At 46.3% G+C, this 23,760-nt stretch overlaps 1 protein-coding gene across 3 annotated transcripts in view; it reads right to left on the bottom strand.

The window, feature by feature from the left end:
* Positions 1–4,736: 4,736 nt before the first annotated feature.
* LOC119396345 (phosphatidylserine lipase ABHD16A) overlaps positions 4,737–23,760 on the bottom strand; it is a 63,100-nt gene continuing 44,076 nt past the window's right edge. For 2 of the 3 annotated variants that reach the window (XM_037663551.2, XM_049415958.1), the window contains exons 15-21: positions 23,650–23,706; positions 23,516–23,578; positions 23,321–23,394; positions 21,259–21,357; positions 20,692–20,738; positions 16,523–16,729; positions 4,737–5,381 (exon numbers count right to left, since the gene is read on the bottom strand). In XM_037663551.2, the coding sequence (XP_037519479.1) occupies positions 16,553–16,729; positions 20,692–20,738; positions 21,259–21,357; positions 23,321–23,394; positions 23,516–23,578; positions 23,650–23,706 (517 nt within the window). In that variant the 3' untranslated portion in view covers positions 4,737–5,381; positions 16,523–16,552. The remainder of the gene's footprint in view (positions 5,382–16,522; positions 16,730–20,691; positions 20,739–21,258; positions 21,358–23,320; positions 23,395–23,515; positions 23,579–23,649; positions 23,707–23,760) is intronic. The other variant, XM_037663566.2, reaches the window with a different exon arrangement.

Here is a 23,760-nt window from a genome sequence, read left to right as displayed (position 1 = left end):
ATTTGCATCTCCTTGCATACGCCATCGCCGCCAGCAAAGAAATAAATACAGTGCCACAGCAAATATTGCCTAAAGTACCCACTGCAAAGCTTTTTCTTTCTTTTTCCCGAACTGGAGAAAAGATTCTGGTACTCTCGCACGACCATCCAATAGTGCCGATAGCGCGCGGTGGCAACGGCAGGACCATTTCGGAACTATATTACAGGGTCCGGTATACGCAGTGACCAACGTAGCGACAGAACGGACAGTGTTGGCTTTCCGTGATATATGCGTGTGCGTCTGTACCGCGATCTGGTACTAAATGAAAACTGACACAGTTCCAGTGAAACGCGGTACGGCTGCGTGGAGCTGATCGTCTCCTGGCTAGTTGCGTGCAGCGCGTCGCCTTCTCGGCTCACGGCGTTACTGCCGGGCCACCGGGCCGCGTGCTGCACGTGCGCATTTGTCGTGGGAGTGTTCTTTGTACCCACTTCGCTCCAGACCGTGCACAGATGCGGCGATGAGAACAGATGAGCTTGTTCGGTTAACGCGGCGATGACGAACTTCCTGCAAGCGATGCGCACTCCGCGACGCTCTAGCGGTCCTGGCAACGGACGGAAGCGCGTTTGCGTAGTCGCCCAATAAAAGCGTGCAGTATGGTTACAACAGCGCTACGCTTGCTGTACCGTACGCGTGCGTTTAGCGTGATAGCGTCTATGCAAAGAGGTTTCTCGTCGCCCACGACCAGCAACGCTCAACTCCGCAACAGCGAGCTGTTTTCGTTTCTACAAAGCGGCGCGCGCTTGAGCACGGCCCCGCACAATGAGGCGGCAACGAGGCGGCAGCAATCGGCGGCCCAGCGCATCCAGGTTGTCGCCTATTAAATGCGTGCAGTAGGCTTAAAGTAGTGCTGCGCCGCACGCGTACCCGAGCAGATATCTGAAGATACTTATTGTGATAAGGTTGTCGGCGATAAGTCATGCTGGCGCGTTCGTTGGTGGCCGCCGCCTCACCTTCGTTCTTTCCCGATGCTTACCCGCGAAGGCATCGCCGCAATCGCGCGGAAGTCGGAATCGGTGACAGACCGATCTACGCACTTCTCGAAAAGACTGAAAACCTTTGGCGGCACATTGTGGCGTCGGGAAGTTTAGCGGCGCAGTAAAATTTTATGGCACAAAACGTTATCGCGGTACGCAGGGTACGCACTAACCGGTAGGCGTAGGGTGAAGCACTACGGCTTATGCGGTCAGCGAATGCATTAGGCTCTATGAGACTCGGTCGGGGATTCGTCGCAACTACGTTTTAACCGTTAGTACGCTTAAAGCGGGTACGTATTAACGAGGTTCGACTGTATTGGTAGTCTTTCTGGGCACAAGTTCACCCAGTAAAGAGATTATTCGCTGCCACTGCAATGTAATATCTCAATAAAGTGTTAACTAGATAACTAATACACACATGCACCAAGAAAATTTAAACGACCTATGTGTGACAATATGAAATGCAAGCCAGCAAGCAAGCAAGAAAAACAGGTTACGCCAAGCAACGGTGCAAGTGATTTAGCCAAGAAACGACCCCGTAAACTTCATAACTTGCCACTAGTCACACGACTGCATGTTCGAAGCTATTCCTTTAGCAGGGAGTAATTTTCACACGATCCGTTTCTCTATTACATTTGTACATGTGCACACATAACGTATATGCATTGCATCATCGCACACCTTGTCCCAAATAGCCCTACAGCAATGGCCTGGCTTTACTAGAAAGCTTTGCTTTTTCAAAGGGTCATCTGATACAATATGAGTATAAATGGATGAAAGAAAGAGATCAAAGCACTTTCTTTAACTGTGAAGATTAGGCTTGTACGAATATTCGAGCAGTTTGAATATTCAACCGAATATTACAGTATTTGAATTAGCTTCGAAACAAATTTAACTTATTCTAAATTTTGAAGTATTCGAAACAAACGAATAGACATATATTAAAGGGGTACTGACACAAAAATTTTCAGTTATTTTTTTACTTCAAATGAAAGGTCAAGCTCTCAAGAGCCTAGAAAAGGTAGTACTAAGCGCGAGTGTACCCTGAAAAAGTAATTACAGTACATTTTCAAAAGCTAGTTTCGGTTCCTACTGTACCCTGACGTCGCAACACGGTACGAGTTTCTCATCGCATGCTCAGACAATATAGTGATGTTTCCACGGCCGCTCCGCATCGTGGCTGCGTTGGTGACGCACAAGTGGCCATTTTGAATGTTTTGGCGACGCACAAGCGGCCATCTTGGAAGTTTTGGTACCTAACGTCATCACGACTAGCCAGACTGCTGCGTGAAGTCACCATAATTGGTACTGTAGCCTGACATCAAGCTAGTGTCGATGTTGGTAGGTGCGCCATAGAAAAATTTACTTTTATATCAAGATGAATCAGAATCTGATTCATTGGATTTCAGTTTGTAAGACAAGAATTTTTTCACGAGTTCAGACTCCGATGACGATTAAGGAGTGACATCTGAAAACCGTGCGCGGCGAGCCATGCTTCAAAGACTATCACACGCTGAAAAGTTTTTAGTGTTAGAGCACAAACATTTTTAACCGGAAAAGTACTCTGGTGCGCTTATTTTTGTATATCTGTGAGCTATGTTTAATACAATGCATAATTTTTATTTATAAAAAACTGTTACCGTATTTATTCGAATATAGGTCGACCTTTTTTTCCCAAAAATGTTGCCCATAATCAGCTATCGACCTATATTCGTGACCAAAGAATCTCGACCTATATTCGCGATCAAAGCGACCAAAAGCACCGCACCTATGGCGTTCAACTGCCGCGCCTGCTGTTCTTCAAGCAGTTCTTGCTACATACGAACATTATATACCATAAAATCTGGTATAAAAACTGTACCCGTTCGCCTTTTCCGACTAAGTAACTAAGAAAAAAAAAGTTATTTGTGCAATAGCTGCACACCGCCTTTTCAAAGCCCCCGCGAAATGCAGCCGCTCCGCCATGTTTACGCTGGAACCCGTGATTTCCCTAGGTAGGCCGTGAAGTCCCTAGCCCCCTAGCCGTGCTGCCTGCCGACGCGCAGCCGCACTGGCACTGGCCTAAGGCCTCACTCTTTGTTTGTTGTTTGATCTGACGTGACGGTTCGCATTTGCAAATGCGCGGTTGCGACGGTGTCACGTCGGTAGAGCTACACAGCTGACTTCAAGCGTCAAGTGATACTTTTTGCCGAGAATTCCAGCAATTGTGCCGCTCAGCGTGAGTTCGACGTAAAAGTTGATTAGGGGTTGGCGGAAGCAGCGGGACCGACTGTTCGCGTGCAATGGATAGCGTCGTGCTTTTAGCGGCCCAGCAACTGACAGGCTCTTGAAAAAGAACTGAGGCTCCGGGCGTCAAGGAGGCCCTGCAGAAGGCCAACAGACCTGGTCGTCATACCGCTAGGTATGACGTCCCGGCTACATTAAGGACCGGGTGGCGAAGAGTTACAAAGAGTGGCTTGAAGGAGGATGCTGCAATGACACCGACGGGACGCCGCGAGAAGGGCTTCCCTCAATGAAGTTGCGACGTGGGTGAAGGACGCGCGGAAAGACTTGCCAGCGGAAATTATCGTGACTGGCTTTAAAAAGTGCTGCATTTCCAACGCAATCGATGGCAGCGAAGTCGACGTCATTTGGGATGCCGAGGATGCCTGCGAAGAATCCGACAACCTTCCTTCCACATCTGACGAACATGACACTCCCGGCAGCGACTAGGGCGCTAAGTTAATTGTAAATAAAGGTGTGCTATGTTTCAATTTTCCTGTATCTAAAAAAAAAAAAAAAAAACATGGGTCGACTTATTTTCGAATATTTTTTCTTTATTTCTCGTAGAGTGCTATAAGTAGGGGTCGACCTATATTCGTGCCCGACCTATTTTCGAATAAATACGGTAAGTTTTTTTTTTAGGATTCTGCTTGACTTTACCAGAAATAAACCATGTGTATGTAACACCAAAATGATTTTTCTGTCACTTTATGGTCACGAAAAAAAATTTTAGACAATCTTTTTCTTAAATAGAATCGCCTGAAAAATTTATTTCAGCGATAAAAAAATTACACATTTTTGGACTGGATTTCGCGAAAAAATTCAACCCTCAAAGGGTTAACCGCATGCAATCCCTAAGATGGTTTCACTGTAATGGAGGGGTGCTATACCATGAATACACCTATACAGGGGAAATCCGCACTGCCGCAAAGCCTCACTTCAAGGTTAAATGAACATATTACCCTTACATCGATTCATCAATTTGGTGAAGTTTAAAGGCTTGTTATACCGGCTTATATGCTCTAAGTATAGTAAATTTTAAAACGTAACATATTTTACAGGTTATCACTTGCATTCTACCGAAAGCCAAATCCTGCTTATTCAAAGTTGCTTCCACTTCCCTTTGAACCAAAAAGAGTGACATTTGCACATGCTTTCCTTCAATTTAAAAAAAATGCTGCGCAGGTTAGTTGAGTCACGACAGATATGCTCATTTTTCTTTACAATAAGTAATACATACTACTTGAATTCGATTCAAAATTATTCAACCAGATCACTATTCACTTCGAATTCGCTTCGACCCTAAAATTTACTATTCACACAAGCCTAGTGACGATGCACCTGTGTCCTTAAAATCAGCAGATTTATTAAAACCAGTTGCAGTAATGGTGGGTTAACATATGTTGCCTACAGTTGGTGGCAAACCTCATCTAATTTGGTGCAATGAATGCTGAGCAATATGACATCTCTGTTGTCATTTATTTAGATGTGCGGCACAAAAGTCATCACTATATGCATGAACAGTTCAAATACTACTTCAAAAGGTAAAAGCAAAAAAATGTTGGCCAACATCTTGGCATAAAAGGCAAGAAATGACTATTTTCACGAGTGTCCACCACTCAACTTCCAGAAATCACATTTAATGACACACTTTCCAGAACCGTTTGTTCAACGGATTTTGTGTGAAATGAAGACTTACCATGGGAATGTAAAATGCAGGAGAACAAAGTTACATAGGTTCTAACATCCACCTAACCTTCCCACCTAGCCGAGATGTTTTAGGAGTAGCCTTTAAAAAATACAAATTGAACAGAACCCAGCTGTTGTCAAACAATACTAAACCATTTTCTCTGCAGTTAGTCATATCACAGTGTACGAATAGAATACATAAAAAAAAGCACAAACAGTGTGCTAAGAGAAGACAAAAACAAACTAGAAAGCACAGCCTCATGCTCCCGTATGGGTAACCTTTAAAGGTAATGGATTTCAAACAAGAACCACAACACACAAGTGCCAGAATGGTTCCAGGGTGCATGTAAGCTTATCCAGGACCAAAAGAAAGCACATTCTTCTACATTCTGGCTCGAAGTGGTGGAGTCCGCTCTGCAAAACAACAACAAAAATATTGCTGCTCTATCCGTATACATTAATAAAATATTTAGGCGACAATCACATCCTTATTAAAGACATAGCCCAAAGTACGATCACTGGCTAAAGAGATTAAGAAAATTCCCTTACAATATAGTTCCTCAAATGCCTACACGGTGAACTACAAAACATTGTTTATCACCTCCATTTTAGAACTAGCAGTACGAAGCTGTGAAATAAACAAAAATACTTTTTTTTTTAAATTGAGCACGAGGCAGGAACTGCAACTACATCAGGCGCAAGCACTGCAACTGAGTACTACTGCTCTGTTAAAGCTCTATGTGACAGCATGCTTCCTACTCTTAGTACTATTCCTGTCATGAGTAGCTGGCTGATTCGCTTTAACACTATACAGTATAACCTCATTACAACAGACCTTCATAGTGAAGAGGATTTTGGTCTGTTGTAAAGGGAGTATGTAAAATCCAAGTACTGTTACAACAACTTTTATGTTAACGCTGAATGGGTCTGTTATAACTGGAGAGAATTACGAGTCACAAACATGGTCTTATTTTTAACGGGAGACCAAAAAAAATGCGATTTTTGGAAAATGGCATTTTCGGTTTCTGTAGCCCATTTCCTATCTGATTTCAAGATATCTTCACTGAAAACTACGTAGAAGTGCTATAAAATTTTATTTTGAGTCTGCCGACTTGGCGAAAATTGCGGAAATAGCAAAAAAAAAACTGCGTTTTTGAAAATTATAGCTTGGCAATGGCGCAACCGGTCGTCACCATTTTGGACTCGTCGTAAAGAGCATTTCTCCGTGTTCAAGTTCTCCGTTTCAGCTAGCTTCTCTATTCAGTAACAAGCGTACAAAAAGCACATGCTTGAAGTTCAATTCAAGGCCTCCGATTGGCTGCTTCTGCCGTGATGCTCGCTTCAGGATCGTCGTCTGCTGCTTGTGCGTTGCGAGGTGGTAGCTGTCGAAAATTGCGCTACTTAGTGACGCGTTCGCACTTGTTCTATGTTCACGGGTCGATGATAATTGAGAACGCTTTAGCTTGGCAGCTGCAAGCGGAAGCTCAATCATCAGATTATGATAGCGCGCCGCACTCGTCACGAACATCGCAGACGTGCGACTGTAATAGCGTTGACTCGTTGGACCCGCTGTTAGAGGTTCTTATCAGCACTTTGGAGCTTATGACGAAGACCACCGCGGGACAACCCTTTGTACTAGCAATCGAGCATGACGTACTTTGAAACGGGCACCGTGGCCACGCACATCGCAACCGAGCTTTCTACTCGATGTCGTGGCTAGGCCTAACTCCGTTCACGGTGCCAATGTACGAGAGAAATCCGAACTTTGCGGGCAAGAACATCGCGCTAGCGGACATGCGAAAACGAAGAAGCCGCAATGTCCTTCGTCGCAAGCAACGAATCGCATCGCCTGCTGGCTCCTCAAAACCGCGGATGGGCATTTTGCGCATCGGCAGCGGACCCCCTGGCCAAGCTCGCTGCGCAGCGACCGCTGGGAGAAGCGGCGGCAGCGGATAGCAATTTCGCGCGTCAGCGTCTCAAAACGCAACACCAAGCACGCTGCGCGCCGATTTTTTGTGGCTACAGCTAGGCATAGCTGATCATTTACAGACCGGAGATCGGCGGCCTTCGTTCTTAAATCGGTACGTCAACACCCGCGGCGCGCTGTTCCCGTCCCGAAAGTATGCTAAATGATGGTTTGAAGTCGGATTGAATTTGGTATGTCCGTAATAGAAAAGTCCGCTCTAAAGGAGACCTAACCACCTTGCTTGCCTGACATTTTAGTCAATTACAGTAAAAGCTCGTTAATTCGACTCTCGTTAATTCGGAAAATCGGTTAATTCGGACACGTCATCTGGTCCCTGTAAATATACGCATCACTCTATGAGACTGGGCGCTCGTTATTTCGGACAGATTTGACCGCAAATCGGATAATTCGGCGACTTTCGGGCCGCTGGCGAGGCTCGAAAACGAAAAAAGAACAATTCGGAACAGAAGTGAAGCTCAAACGCAGCATCGCCATGGACATCAATTGTCGACTTGGCTTGACTTGAGACTGGTTGAACGCCTTTTCTTCGCGTGTGTTGTTGTTGGCGGTGCCATTTTATTGCTTTGTTCCCGTTGGTGTGCTGCATCGTTGAACGTCGTTTTATCGAGGAACGATTCAGTACGGCTCCTTTAGCTTGATTGTTGCTGGAGCTTTTGTGCTGACTTTTCGTGTGAATGCACTCTCCGCCGATGGCAACGCCGGCGAAGCGGCCCAAGTACGAGGCGAAGGACTTCACCACCAAAGTAGAAATTTTGCGTGCCCTGAAAAATGGGCTCTGCCGACAAGAAGTTGCTCCTGTGCCATGACGTCAGCAAACAATACGACGCGAGTCTCCTGAGCGCAGTTAGCATTCTTGCGTATGTGTGGCAGAACACGCCTGCGCACGCCATTGCCAACTGTTCCAGGCACAGTGGCTTTGTTGTACCCGACTCCAGCGATGCCGAAGTGTCGCCGGACGACGGTGCCGACGATGGGCAGGAGAGACAGCTGTTCCATTTAAGCAGCAATTCCATTTACGAGATTTCCGTTTAGTGAGAGTCTACTGTATAACTTGTATTTCGGATTTTGCAGGAAAAGATTTGCTGTGTCTGTTACAACTGATACAGTGGAACCTTGTTAATGCGTACCTGCCGGGAACGCCGCATAACTGCGCACTAAACGGTAGTACGCATTAACCACCAAGTAATAAGTTGCATCTCCTCGCGTATGCCATCGCCGCCAGCAAAGAAATATGTATATATACACTGCCACAGCAAATATTGCCTGAACTACCCACTGCAAAGTTTTTTCTTTGTTTTTAAGATTCTGGCACTCTCGCACGACCGTCCGGTAGTGCCGATAGCGCGTGGTGGCGACGCCAAGGAGCATTTCGGAACTATTACAGGGTCCGGTATACGCAGTGACCGACATAGCGATGGAACGGACAGTGTCGGCTATATGTGTGTGCATCTGTACCGCGATCTGCTACTAAACGAAAACTGACACAGTTTCAGTGAAACGCGGTACGGCTGCATGGAGCCGATCGTCTCCTGGCTAGTTGCGTGCAGCGTGTGGCTTTCTCGGCTCACGCTGTCACTGCCGGGCCGTTTGCTGCACTGCACGAGCGCATTTGTCCCGTGAGAGTGTTCTTCGTACCCACTTCGCCCCAGACCGTGCACAAATGCGGTGAGTAGCTGGTTCAGTTAACGCAGTGGCGGCGATAAACTTCCTGCAAGCGATGCGCACTCTGCGGCGTTCTAGTGGTGCTGGCAGCGGACGGAAGCACGTTTGCGTGGTCGCCCAATAAAAACGTGCAGTATGGTTACAACAACACTACGCCTGCTGTAGGTACGCGTGCGTTTAGTGTGATAGCGTCAATGCAAAGAGGTTTCTCGTCGCCCGCGACCAGCAATGCTCAACTCCGCAACAGCGAGCTGCTTTCGTTTCTACAAAGTGGCGCGTGCTTGAACACGGCCCCGCACAACGAGGCGGCAGCGATCGGCGGCCCAGCGCATTCAGGTTGTCGCCTATTAAAAGCGTGCAGTACAGTGGAACTTCGATTATACGTCCCCCGGTCCTGCGACGACCCGCGTTTTACGACGAATTGGCTTGGTCCCGGCAAAACCCCCATAGAAATAATGTATTAAAAACCTCAATTGTACGACGCAATTTTACGCCGGCCCCGCCTCGTACGACACTTCGCTGGACTGTCCGAGAAAAAAAAAGACCTACGATGACGCGGGCTGGCACGCAAACACACTGCGGCCGGGCGAAAAAAGTCGGGAAACCGAGGAACCGAGTTCGTAACCGCGCTGCCACCACAGGGCCTCTTCAATTTTTCGACACGCGGTCGGCCATAGCTAGCCAGAGCCAATGTTGGCCGGAGCCAGCCGGAGCGCATTCGTTTTGTCGCATTGCACTGCGCACTTCCGTTGTCGCCTTTTTTTTTTCTCTCTCTTCTTTTGGGTGGTTTTGTAGTGACCGTTGTGAGCAGATAACATGGCAGATAATTTCGAGCTCGCTTTCTAGTATGCGATAACTTTCACTAGATTTCGTGTCGTTATACCGGACGTGTTGAACGGCGATTGTTGAGCCAATGTTTGCAACAGCCGCGGGAACCGGAACTCGCCGCTGTCTAGCTACCAGAGGGCTGGGGCGTTTTAGCCGCTCGCGATTGGTCGAAGCTTGCAAATCGAATAGGCCTACTGCCGTGCTGCCATTCAGCCATTCCTTCACGTGTTTGCCTCATCGGTTGGTTGTGCTGCGCCGCAGCTGCTGTGTCCACGTGCAAAATTTTTTGTGTTCGGACATTGGTGTGCGAGGAAGCTTTCGAATTCTTGGTTGCGAGTGCTGCGTCTCGCAATGTCGCGGAACCGAAAACCGCTGACGCTCGGAGAAAAGCTTCGCATAACCGAGGAGGCAGAGAAGCGGAACAGAGCAACAAAGGCCAGCATTGCCCGCGACCTGAACATTCCCGAGTCGTCGCTGAAAACGATCCTCGCGAAGAAGGACAGCATCCCACTAAATGCGGCAAAGTTCGGCCTGAACAGGAAGGCCGCGAAAGATGGCAAATATGCTGCCATGGAGAAGGCCCTCGTTGAGTGGTTGCGTCAGGCCCGCAGTTCAGGAATCGCCGTGGATGGCGCAATTTTGAAGGAGAAGGCTGAGACAGTTGCATTGCGCTGCGGCATTGACGACTTTAAAGCCTCCAATGGCTGGTTGGATCGCTTTAAAAAACGCAGTGGAGTTGTGTACAGCCGCTGCTGTGGAGAGAGCGCGTCAGTCAGCTCCGACACTGTAGAAAAATGGACTGCATTGCTGCCGGAATTGATACGGGAATACAAGCCGTCCGACGTGTTCAACGCGGACGAAACTGGATTATTTTATAATATGGAGCCAGAACAGACATTGGCATTCAAAGGAGAGAGCTGTCACGGGGGTAAGCGAAGCAAAGAGCGTCTTACCGTATTGCTTTGCGCTAATGAAGACGGCTCTGAAAAGCTTCCTGCCCTCGTGATCGGCAAGTTTGAGAAGCCGCGATGCTTCAAGAATTTGAAAAGGCTGCCGTGCCAGTACACGTTCAACCGGAAAGCCTGGATGACGGCTGCTATGTTTTCTACATATCTGCAGCAGCTGGACTCCAAAATGGGGGCTAAGAACAGAAAGATTCTTCTTCTGCTTGACAATGCGCCATGCCATCCATCAGATATGTCGCATTTGAGAAATGTGAAAGTTGTATTTCTGCCCCCAAATTGCACTAGCCAGCTGCAGCCACTTGACGCTGGCGTCATCAAGTGCATGAAACAGAAATATCGGAAGTTTCTGGTGCAGCGTCGGCTGGCGGGCATGGAACGCAAGCAGTTGGATAAGAAGCTTTCTGTGCTTGATGCAATGCACTACATTGCTAGTGCATGGGACGCAGTCACGCCAGAAACTATCGCCAACTCCTTCAGGCACTGCGGCTTTAATAGAAGTGGTGCTTGTTCTACCAGTGAAGCTGCACTGCCTGTTGACGATGAACCAGAGTTCGGCAGCCTGGAGCTGCCTGGATCTTTCGCGGACTATGTTGGTGCCGACGACGACGTTGCAGTGTGCAGTGAAGTGTCGCTGGATGACATTATCGAAACTGTGCGTCCCGACACTGCGGGAACTTCCGACGAGGAAGAGATAGACGACGCTGCAGAGGCTAGCGTGTCCGTTCCGACTTACGCGGACGTGTTGTGCTACGTCGACCACATTCGGCGGTTTGCTTGCGCACGCAATGAGATCGGCGACTTGCTGCCAGATGTTGCAGCTATCGAAAGAAAGCTGATGCGTCGTGGCTGGGCAAACTCTCAGAAGAAAATCACAGATTTTTTTAAAAGGTGAGAAATAAAGGTTCGTTCACACCTCCGATAAAATGCGTGGTTGTCATTTTTTCAATTAATTTAATCTACGTTCCTCGGAGCAGCGTAGGTTTGTGCCGCGGACTTTCTTCGGCATTATGTGCCCGCTGTTGTGGGGCAAAAATGACCGTCACTGCCTATATTCTCGGTTTTTCGATTATACGACGCCCGGATTAGACGACGATTTTGCGCGGTCCCCTGAAAGTCGTATAATCGAAGTTCCACTGTAGGTTTAAAGTAGTGCTGCGCCGCACACGAGCCCGAGCAAATATCTGAAGATACTTATTGTTATAAGGTTGTCGGCGATAAGTCATGCTAGCGCGTTCTTCGGTGGCCGCTGCCTCACCTTCGTTCTTTCCCGGTGCTTACTCGCAAAAGCGCCGTCGCAATCGTGCGGAAGTCGGAATCTGCGATCGACCGATCTACGCACTTCTCGAAGATGGAAAACCTTTGGCGGCACATAGGGGGGTCGGGAAATTCAGCGGCGCAGTAAAATTTTATGGCACAAAAATTTATCGCGATGACGCAGGGTACGCACTAACCGGTAGGCGTAGGACGAAGCACTACGGCTTAAGCGGTCAGCGAATGCATTAGGCTCTATGAGACTCGGTCGGGGATTCATCGCAACTACGTTTCAACCGTTAGTACGCCTAAAGCGGGTATGTATTAACGAGGTTTGACTGTAGTTTGTTTTGCTACTAGTTGGGTCTGTTCAAAACAGAATATGTTGCTGGAATTATATAGGCAGGCCAATAAAACTATGTGGGAGGAACAGTCAGTGATATTCAAAAGTACGTTGTCTGCAGATCCGTTGTAACAAGCCCACACAGGCTCAGCGAAAAAAGATTAGCACAAGTGACCAATGATGGGGCAGTATTGTGACTACAATCCCCTTGTTTTTGAGCATATCAATAACGAGTGACAGGCACGATCCTTTTTACCATTTGGATTACCCTTTTGGTAGTCCAGATGGCAGTTGATTTGGGTTGTTAGTATTCGTTGCGCCAGCTGTTCCATAATTTTACCCCTTCATGTGGCAAGTTGAAGTGGACCACAGACAAAGCATCCAGGGATTGCGGGAGGCTGGCACATCCGTTGCAAAGGCAGGTAGTAGCTTGAATTTTGCTCGCTGTATCATGCTTCATGTTATCCCCCTGATCATACAATGCGTAAGTACCCAGCTTAGGTGTGCAGTAATATTAGTAAGGGTTGCATTTATTTTCAACTTTGCTTTTGTACCTATTTGAAATACAGTAGAACCCCGCTGATACGTTTTTGAAGGGACCGTAGGAAATAAACGTAAGAGACGGGAAACGTAAGAGCCGAAAAACAGGAAAAACGGCAAAATATTTAGTGGTACAGAATTTTATTTCAATTCTTACGAGCAGCACGAAAATTGGCGCGCTCAGCCGCGATCTAGTCGATGGATAGAAGCGCGGAGCTTCGGACGGCCTCATCCACAGAAATGTAATCAACGTATGTGATTTCTTTAACACCAACAGCTGTAGCCATGAAAGAACTAAGCACACGCAATCACGACCGGCGCGGCGAGTCCGACCGCGAACCGCACGCACAACCATCAAGCTCCAATCAGCTCGAACTCCTCCCGTTCTCCGACAAATAACGATGATGATGAGTCTACGCCAACGCGATGGCAGAAGTGAATGCCAATCTCGAAGGCCTTGCTTTCGCAAGCAATTACGTCATACACGCCATGTTTGTGCAATACAAATATCAAAGGCTATGCTTTTGTCAATAGTAAATGCCAATCTCGAAGGCCTTGCTTTCGCGCGCAGTTACGTCATAGACGCCATCTTTGCAATTTGAATCTCGAAGGCCATGCTTTTGTTTGCATCAATTGAAAGATTCTGTTGCTTGCGCCTCTCATGCGGCTAATATTACGGTCAAACGAGGCCAAGCTGCGTGAAAATGCACCATGGCCGCTCTCTTTAGTAGTCACTCGGTCGGCTCCGAGCGCACTTCGCGACGTATCATACGGGAACGGTCCGACAGTTACGACGTAACAGCGGGGTTCCCAATACATTGTATCCTATGGGAGCTACGCCGGGACCGGCGGAAAACGACGTAACAGCCGGGAAAACGCAGCAGTGAGGAACGTAACAGCGGGGTTCCACTGTATTAGTTTTTAAAATTTTGATTGGTATTCCATTCAAAAGCTGCTACATTACCATAAATGAGAAAAATAAAGCATCTAAATACACCAAAGTTAATCCCTTGTTCCTTCAAAGCACGAACGTTGCAAAGGGTAAACGAGTCTCAAATGTGGTTCATACTTGATATCAGAGCATCTCAGATGCAATTCCAGATGCAATCAAGCTGGAAATGCCTTCAAGCCTTTATTAGGCATTTGTACTTGATAAGATGTAAAAAAAGGTAGAAAATATTACATGATTCTGGCATTTTCATTAATGAGAACTAACAGACAATAATGCCAAAGAAAGTATAAGGGATGTCTGGGGATTTTCATGTTACAGATGAAGCCAGCACCTTCAATTTCGGTTTCACAAACACTACGTTGGATAACATATTTCAATGTTATGTATTAACTTTAAAGAAACATTGCAAGAGCGCAACTTTTTCTTTCCAAATGTTCTCCCAAAGAATTGCACACATAGACAGGGAAAGAAAGGAGGAGGGGGGTTCATTTTGAACAAGCTCGGATGATTCCTCATATACAACATCATGAAATAAGTTTGCCTTGTACAAGAAATTGCACTTGACTTTTACCTCCACCTTTGTAACATAATAACGATCTATAAATATAAACGTGTGAAATGACTGCCTTTTCAAACATATACCGTAAAAACCCGCGTATAGCCCGGGGTTTTTTTCTAGATTTTAGGGTGCGAAATTTCGGCCCCGTACTATATGCGGGTCCCAAGAATTTTCGGCCCAAATTCAGTTTCGGTTTCGGCATAGCGCGGTGCTATCATCATCAGGTGTCTGCGCGCTTCTGCGCTAGGTAGTGTTAGCGGCGTTAGTCTTACGGACCCCCGCGTGCAACAGTGGTTGGTCAGTCGGTCAGTGGCCTTTGCTTCAACTTGGTGCCGAAAACGACGGCCTCGATTTTGCTCCTGTGATTTTACACCATGTCAGGACCGCGCAGGCAGTACTCGGCTGCTTTTAAAAGAAAAGTTATCGCTGCTGCCGAAACCATCGGCAACTGTGCCGCGGAGCGGCAGTTCGGAGTCAACGAGCGGAGTATTCGCGGTTGGCGGAAGCAGAAGGAAGCCCTCTTTGCATGCAGCGGCCAGCGAAAAAGTTTCCGCGGACCAAAAAATGGAGCATTTCCTGACGTGGAACGAGAACTCACAGACTTTGTGCGGGAGCAGCGAGCTGCACATCTCGCTGTCAACATCGAGCTGCTACAAGCGAAGGCAAGGGAGATCGCTCGAGACAAAGGCATTCAGCCGGAGGATTTCAAAGCGAGCAAGCATTGGGTGTCTCGCTTCATGCGCCGCGCTGGGTTCTCCCTACGTCGGCGTACGTCGATCTCCCAGAAGCTACCAGAGAGCTACGAAGAGCACCTTGTGGCTTTTCAAAGGTACATAATTGCGTTGCGAAAGGCAGTCCCCTTTCAGCTGGGCCAGATCGGCAACGCGGATCAGACGCCGGTCTACCTGGATATGCCCTCGGCGGTGACGGCGCATCAAAAAGGCTCCAGGCAAGTTATCGTGCGGTCGACTGGAAACGAAAAGACGCGGGTGACTGTAATGTTATCCTGCACGGCTGACGGTCGCAAGCTGCCACCCTACGTGGTGTTCAAACGAAAGACGCTGCCGAAGGGGGAGAAGTTCCCGAAAAATGTCGTCGTCCGCTGCCAGGACAAGGGGTGGATGGACGAATCGTTAGTCCTTGACTGGATAAAGTCCGTGTGGTGTCGACGGCCCGGAGCATTGCTGGGGCTGCCTTCGATGCTTGTGCTCGACGCGTTTCGGTGTCACCTGGCCGACTCCGTAAAGCGACTGCTGCGCGACTCCCGCACCGAGCTCGTCGTCATCCCGGGAGGGACGACATCACAGCTGCAGCCGCTTGATGTGTGCCTTAATAAGCCATTTAAGGACCATGTCAAGCGCCTGTACGTGGAGTGGATGAGGTCCGGAGAACCTGAAGTGACCCCTGCCGGACGGCTGAAACGGGCCTCGCCAGCGATGCTCTGCTCGTGGATAGTCGAGGCTTGGGCCTGCATTCCAGAGGCGCTCGTTTGCCGCGCCTTCAAAAAGTGCTCCATCTCGAACGCGCTTGATGGCACTGAGGATGATGTGCTGTGGGAGAACATTTCCGACAAGGGAGCTTCGGAAGAGAGTGCGTCCGACGACGACGATTAATGAAATGTCAATAAATGCATTTTTTCCATTTTGCTCGGACTATATTCGGGTGAAAACTTTTTTTCTCACGTTTGCTATCCCTGAATTACACCCCGGACTATATGCGGGTCCGAGCTATATGCGGGTTTTTACGGTAATACTAGCAAATATAGCTAAACAAGATTGCCACCCATATCCACCTTCTCACTAGCTGCACTGAGTGAACATCAGGACAGTGCTCTCTCTGGAGGGACGATAATGCCGCCGTCCAGGTGACAATAAAGACAACGATCAACCTGCTTGAGCGTGTGAGCACTTGCTGGAGAAGAACAAGACATTTTGGCGAGCTTGGCTCCCAAATCAGTTTCTCGAGCACAACAGAGTACTTGTACTTGTACTTGCACAACAGAGTACTTGTACTTGTGGCAATAAAAGCCCTGTCCTGGGCGAACCGCAACAATATGAATGACCATGAATGGTCTTTAGCCACTATAGCCTGCATCTACAGACAGTTGGTCAGAAAGAAAGCAGGAGTTACGAGGTTACCATGCTATAGCAGACAATGCTCAACTCAATGACAGTTGTTAGGCCAAACAAGGTCTACATGCTGCAGCATATCAAGAAGGGCTCTGAAAATATGTGAACTAAGCTTCTCCAAAACAATAATAATAGGCATGAAGAGAGAAAGAGATTGAGTGGGAGGGAGGGAAGCATACTGGTAAAATTTGTAATTCCCAGCATGCACCACAAGCATGCCAACAGTGCTAAACAGCGAGAGTACGAAAGCCAAAGTATGAAAGCCAATAACAGATGTGTGCAAAACATTTGCACCAGCCACCAAGAACAGCAGTGCAGAGGTGACAAAAGAGCGCCCACCAGCAGTGGTAGCGCTGGCGAAAGCCCTTTTCAAGGCGCATCTCCCGAAGGGGGTGGGCCGCACATGTCAGCTGACACGCGGCAAAAGCCATCCGCACCTCGACCGTTGGGGTCAGCTGCCTGTATCAGGTCCCATGGGGCCTGGAACAGCCCTGACGGCAACGGTGTACAGTGGGTAGAGTTGAAGTCCACCATGTGCTTGCGGGCCTGCAAGTGTGGCACAGTGCAGATAATTAAAGTGCACAAAACCTAACAAATAGCAGTACTAATACACAAAAATAGTAGTATCTGGATGGCATGTGCATGAAAAAAAAATTCAGTGGTTCATCTGAAAAAACTATGATTTATTGAGAGGCATAGCATTGTGGGGGACTATCAATTTTCACAACCTGGAGTTCTTTGTTATGCAGCCATATAAAAAAAACTACCCAAGTATTTTGCATTTCGCCCCCACCAAAAATCGGTCCACCTGGCCTCCCCCGCTGGATTCACAGACCGTACCAGCGTTCTCTGTTAGACTTTACACATGAAGCAAACTTGCATGTGCATTTTTGATAACGCGAATTACTATTCCTAAAAGCAGGATTTTGAAATTTAAAAAAATGCAGCCACTGCGGCCAGGATCAAACTTGAAACCACAAGCTCAGCAGCTGAGCAGAGCATTGCCATAGCCACTAAGCCACAGCAGGTTTGTGTGCACGTCAAGATAAATGTCAAGCTACTCTGCAAGCATATTGCTACGTACCAGTGGCATTGCGGTGAACAAGACGAAGAAGAGGACGACAACAATATAGACTGGTGCGAGCTGTTCGGCAGCGCTGCTCACTTAACCAGTTGTAAATATATCTATTCCTATTCCTTCGAGTCTGTATTTCCCCGTAACAATATTATACATATTAAAGAGCCAGACTGCAAACACAAAGCATAAAGATTTTAGGGTTTTACGTGCCAAAACCCCGATATAATTGTGAGACATGCCATAGCAGGGGACTTTGGATTAATTTGTAAAAACACAAGCAAAGTAGCCTCCATACTTAGGAATTGATCCACAGAGATTTAGAGTGAGAACAGAATGCTTCAACAATTATGGTACTTGTAGATACTTGGGGTGAACAGTGCATAAAAATGCTTATTAAGCATCACAATTTTTTTTTAACATAAGCACCCAATACCACCTCTCCTTACTCAAAATTATGCATTTTGAAAATCAAGAAAAACATGCAAGCAAACATGAGCACACAGTATGTAAATGGATAGAGGGCACTCAATAATGGTCAACATAGAAGTAAATAAAACAAAGTTTTGATGCCCTGGACAATTCATTATGGAACACTTGCTCTTCTCTCTAAGGTCATTCCACACCAAATGTCAGCCATGTTGGCAACCATCTCATGTGTTCGAAAAATTCTTTGGTCAAGTGGGAGCCTTTTGAATTTTGCAGAATGTCATCTGAATGTGACTTTCGTCAGAAAATTTATTCTGAGAGTATGGTTTCTCGTGTCTATACCAAATTTGGTTTAGTATTACATACTAAAGGGGTACTGACACCTTTTTTCGAAGGCAAGTTTACTCTGCCGTATAAATCTCCTGTATACAGAGACGGCTCTGAGCAAGTGTGAAGCTCAGCAAATGCTGATAAGATATTTTATTTTGGTATTAAAGTCAATTTTCCCATGGCGCACCTATCGACATCAACACTACCTCGACGTCAGGCTACAGTACTCATTCTGGTGACTTCACGCAGCAGTCTAGCTACTTGTCATGACCTCAAGTACCAAAACTTCCAAAATGGCTGCTTGTGTGTCACCAACGGGGCCCCGGTGCGAAGCGGCCATGGAAAAGTCATATCTTGCGCGAGGACGTGATGAGAAGCTCATACTGCGTTCTGACGTCAGGGTACAGTAGGGACCGGAACTAGCTTTTAAAAACATACCGTAATTACTTTTTCAGGGTGCACTCATGCATAGCAGTACATTTTCTAGGCTCTTGACGGCTTGGCCTTTCATTTGATGCAAGAAAACGACAACTGAAAATTTTCGTGTCAGTAACCCTTTAAGCAAAGCCATTTGTGTAAGGTGTTCGAAGTTCAATAATATTACTGCAATTCTGCTGCCATACACACCTCCAGATAATAATATCTGGGGTTTAACGTCCCAAAACCCCGATATGATTATGAGAGACGTCGTAGTGGAGGGCTCCGGAAATTTCGACCACCTGGGGTTCTTTAACGTGCACCTAAATCTAAGCACACGGGCCTCAAACGTTTTCGCCTCCATCGAAAATGCAGCCGCCGCGGCCGGGATTCGATCCCGCGACCTTCGGGTCAGCAGTCGAGTGCCATAACCACTAGACCACCGTGGCGGGGCGTATACACACCTCCAGAAATTTTGCTAAAATGTTCTATGCTTGCATTTTCCCCCGCCATTGTGCGCTATGTACGATTATCTGAGTAATCACTACTTACTCTACAGAAGGCAAAGCAGCATATTTTGCATTAAAAATACTTTCCATCCAGTGACGTTTATAAGTCTTATGGGAAAATAATCACAAATTTGACAAAATCTTCATTTGGTCCACGTTGAGACAATTCACACCATGTGGTGCTCCAATTGAAAATTAGCTTTATACCTCGATCAAAAGCAAACAAATAGTTGTTCTCACGTGGCAAGCTTTATCATTATATTTTTTTGTTTTAAGCAAGAAAATAATTTTTGAAGTTCCCCACTGATGGCTATCTTCCCATTTGTTCATATTGTCGCTTCCTTATAGAAGTTCCCCATTGCCGGCACAGACAAGTGAAATAAAATTATATTATGTGACTAACGGCGCAAGAAAGGACAAGGGACCAGGAAGAAACACAGACGACTGTGTTCGTCGGTGTTTCTTCCTGGTCCCTTGTCCTTTTTTGCGCTGTTAGTCACACAATGGATCACCAACTTGCCCAAAAATTTGCTCTCTTAAAATTATATTGTTCACACCGTGGAAAAACTGAGCAAGACGTACAGCAGAAGTCTGTCAATACTGGAGATAAAAGACTATATCATGTTTATGACCTGCTAGGGACCATAACAGAGCAACATTTTATTTATTTTTTATGTAACGCTACGATACCAGACAATTCCTTATTGTAGAAATGGACTGCTTAAGGCTCACCCGTAGTAGGTAGCAGATTCTGTTATATGAAGTGAATAACTTGGAGATGTTAAATGCACGATAAATTCCAGTGTGACCCTAGCTCATTAATACAGTTTCACAAATAACTTTACGAACTGGTCACTTCAAGGCACAACTACCAAGTCCAGATATGTAATGAAGTCACATTCACATAGCAAGTGTCCTGTGCTAAACACCAGCTCACGCAGCTGCATGCCAGAATGATGCAGCAACATGCAGTGATGTTCATTTTAAGACTATCAATACAGGAAAAATGCAGTGCTGATAAGTAACAGCTTCAACATCAGTGCATTTAGACACAGATTTCGAGAGTGCAATATTTCCAATCTGGCACTTATCCAAGGATTTCGGTTAATTATGTAGATGTTCCATTATTGCTGGGCTTCAATTCCATAACTGCAATGTGTGGCCTAAAGTAAATAATTCAGAACTTATTTGGTGAAAGGTTGTTAACGCCTTTGGTGCCATGTCATTACGCCAAATTCAGACCAAAAATAACAGTTATTTTTTGAAGACCCCACATGCCAGCATGTTTAAATTCCTTTGCATGAATTCACTTAGTCGTGCTTGCAATTGCACATGAACTGTGTGCTGCAATTTACCGGGAGCACTATGAAGTACAAATTAAACCAGCTGGTCCACGAGGCCCAGCTAAAAAATGAAAGGTACTGTCAATAAGCCGAGTTTGTCCATGGCAGTTTTTATCAGCTCATCCAAGGAAGGGAAGGAAATATTACCTAGCACGATCCTGTAACTATATGTGCATGTAACCTCTGCCTTGAAGCAATCGAGCTACTTCAATCTGTTTCTGCTAAATGACACTGCCTTGCAGAGCAACAAAGCACACATAGGGGGCACCATGTGTGACAGTCAAATAGAACAGTTTTAGAGCAGACGCACCTCACATAATGGCACTAATCAGGAATTGGTGATGCCTCAATGCTACCACAACGATGGTTTAGTAATGAAAGAATCGAAAGTATTAATGATATTACCAGAAAGAGTATGAGCTGTATCTTGACATCAACATTCAGGCCATCTCCTGAAAACATGAGAACATTGAGAAAAGACAAATATTATGATAAATGTCTTAAGTACAGAATGCACATGATGAAGCAATAAAAGTAGCCCTACTCCCTCCAAAAGCTCCCCATACATAACTCAGCTGCTCATTGCTATGCAGATTAAGACTAATTTCCAGTGTGGTACATTAAGCAATAATTGAAAGTTTGCATATAGTATACCAACCAAGTAGAGGGATCAAATTCAATGTCTGTTTTTCAGAAATAGATGTTATAGTCAATGACAGAAACTTTATTATGTTGCAAGTGCCATGACATGAAAACCACTTGATATTATTGATGAGAAAGAACGCTGTACATTTATTTGCAAGCCGTACGAAAAATATTCTACATTCAATGTAATTTGATATGCACCCAGCACTATTTGATTCGTATTGAATTCGGTTTCAAAAACTACTACGTATTGTCATACCCCTAATAAAACAAGAGCACTGTGTTCTAAGAAAAAAAAAAGACAAGGAAGAGGGAAAAGAAGCTCACCAATGAGCATAGGGAACGATGGGCCATGGTCCCTGATGTAGGCCGCCAGCTTCTCCATGCAGGCATCTTCATCCACACCACCTTCGTTCCAAAGAACCACTATAAAGACAAGGCACCATGCTCTTTAGGAGATTAAGAAATTTACTCCCCAAAACTGCACAATGCCTAGGACACCTACCGAGGAGTTATGAGGTGAATGTCATAATGTGAATAACCAGAAGTCCACTCTAAAAACTGGCAACCATTTCTAACAACTTCATCTTCAGGTTGAGCTATAGGCACCCTGTACTGACCGGAGGACGCTGTGTAGCTCTCATTTTACGGCTCAGTATTATTGAGATTAGCCGCTAGGAATATGATGAAAATGAGATGCTCCCAGAACACATAAGATGGCGTACACGTGGGCCCCTTCTAGTCCGGACCTGGCCGTTTTGATGAACGCATGTCCCACTACTAAAAAAATTAAAGGGGTCATGAAGCACCCCTTGGGCTTGTTGAAAAAACACATCCTGCGGAAAGCTGACACGGCTATGAACTGCTCTGCCAAATATTACAGTCGTGCGCGCCGCGTAAAGGCCACAAGCGGAGCGCGAAGTTGCCGTTTCCTCAGGCGCCCTCTTTTCAAACAGAGACCGGTTCTCACTCTCGTCGGTGGGTGGGGCGTCTGCACGTTGACGACGCGGATCTGCCTGTTTACGTCGCAAGAGACATAGCATGTTTATTGGCCGATAGCTGACGTAAATCGAGAGCGGCGTTAGGATCAGATGCGCTTCTTGCCGCGGGGTGCCGCCACTTGCCGGCACCGCACTCCTCAGTACATGGTAGCCGCACTCGCGCACGCAAATCATAGCGGGAGAGCGATCGCGTTTCATGACGCGCGCTGACGTAACTTTGTTCCCCCGTGCCATCCCTCCCTGTCTAGCTTCCAGTGCGCTCGTCAGCGCGAGAAAAGAGAGAAAGCGCTGGGAGCATGCGCCAAACCCCCGTAACTCCGCTCATTCTTGACGGATTCGAGAAATTTTTGCGGCAATCGATTCGGGGAGGCAGTAAACTCCGATACTGAGGTCATTAGATCATTACTTGGAAAGGTGGTTCATGACCCCTTTAAGGAAAAAAGATGAGGTGTGTGCTCCACGCTGGATATGCAATGATGGCCATGTCAAGCATGTACAGTCTGAAAGGGGGAGACGCAAGTATCACGTAGTCAGGGCTCTGGCTCAATTTTGCTGCTTCTGCTCGCTGGGCTGTGGGTTTTGGCACTGCTGTTGATTCAGATAACACCATTGCAGGGTGCTTATACGTTTAACGAACAGCCAGTTACGTACCCCAGCTGTCCAGCAGAAATGTGTAAAGAACATGCTGACAGAGAGCACAGCAAGGGACATATTAAAACAGTCAACCCTCATTATAATGGAGTGAATGGGATGGCAAAAAGCTTCAGACAAAAGCGATAATTTTATAAAAACAGATGCAGCACACATGTTGCGACAAATACGTCCACAGTGTTTGCAGCACCTCAGAATTAAAAAAAAAAGAAGCATTATTAAAGCAGCGCTAAAGACGAAGACGTAAGAAACAGTGTGAATAGGTCAGTTTAAATGATGCAAGCTGCTGCTGAGTGCCATCACAGAAATCTAGAGCATTTAAAGAAATCTTGGAGGCTCTTAGGACCATGGAGGAAAAGAATACCTTTATGCTCAGGCACGTTTTTAGTATTGCTCATGGGACCCGAGATAAGCTAGCAAGGTTGTAACGTAAACAAGGAGCCATGCACTTGGCAGTGGCTGATCATATGGCGCATCTACTGTTTTGTCTTGATTGTAGGCCATGTAGTTACATGGGTAAAGTTTCCCTGACGATAAATCAGTTTGTAGTTTGCACTGTTATCCTTGGCTGGTGTGTTCCAGTAGGTTTTCCAAACGGTACTCAGCGCATTACGAGGAGACTGAAAATCTTATTGCCACCTGTGGTACAAGATCTCTCACTGAGCCAAAAATTTGTCAGCAGTACTCCCTTTCATGACCTGCAATTAAGAAGACCTGTTAATTGCAAAAGGTCTTACTTTGGTGACCCCTGTCTCCTGAAAGCCAGTCTCGAAGTGCCCAAAGAGTCTCTTCTGTCACAAGCTTTGGGAATCTGCAAAGAATAAGGGGCTCTTGGTTAGCACTCTCTGTCCACATGTAAACCTTTCAGAAAAAAAGGTATTCTACAAAAGTTTACATGAAAGTTTGGTGGTGAGTAATACTCCAATATTTACCGATGTTTCAGAAAACCAATCAGCAGGTCATTTCCACGGTTGCTCACAATTTGTGCAGACTCCCTGCAGACGGAGCATATTAGTTCAATATTTCTGACAAACGCCCTGCCTGTTACGATAAGCAATACACTTACTGTGTTGAAATGATTTCGTCACGTGTTCGTCTGTACATAAGAACAGGGCCTCCGTATCTAAGGGAAGTTTAAAACAAAAGCATATTTAAGATGCAATGGCATTACCCTTTC

Source organism: Rhipicephalus sanguineus, chromosome 1, assembly GCF_013339695.2.
Source record: "Rhipicephalus sanguineus isolate Rsan-2018 chromosome 1, BIME_Rsan_1.4, whole genome shotgun sequence".
Lineage (NCBI taxonomy): Eukaryota > Metazoa > Arthropoda > Arachnida > Ixodida > Ixodidae > Rhipicephalus > Rhipicephalus sanguineus.
The sequence above is the reverse complement of the archived record's forward strand: the minus strand, read 5'-3'. Positions and strand labels throughout refer to the sequence as shown.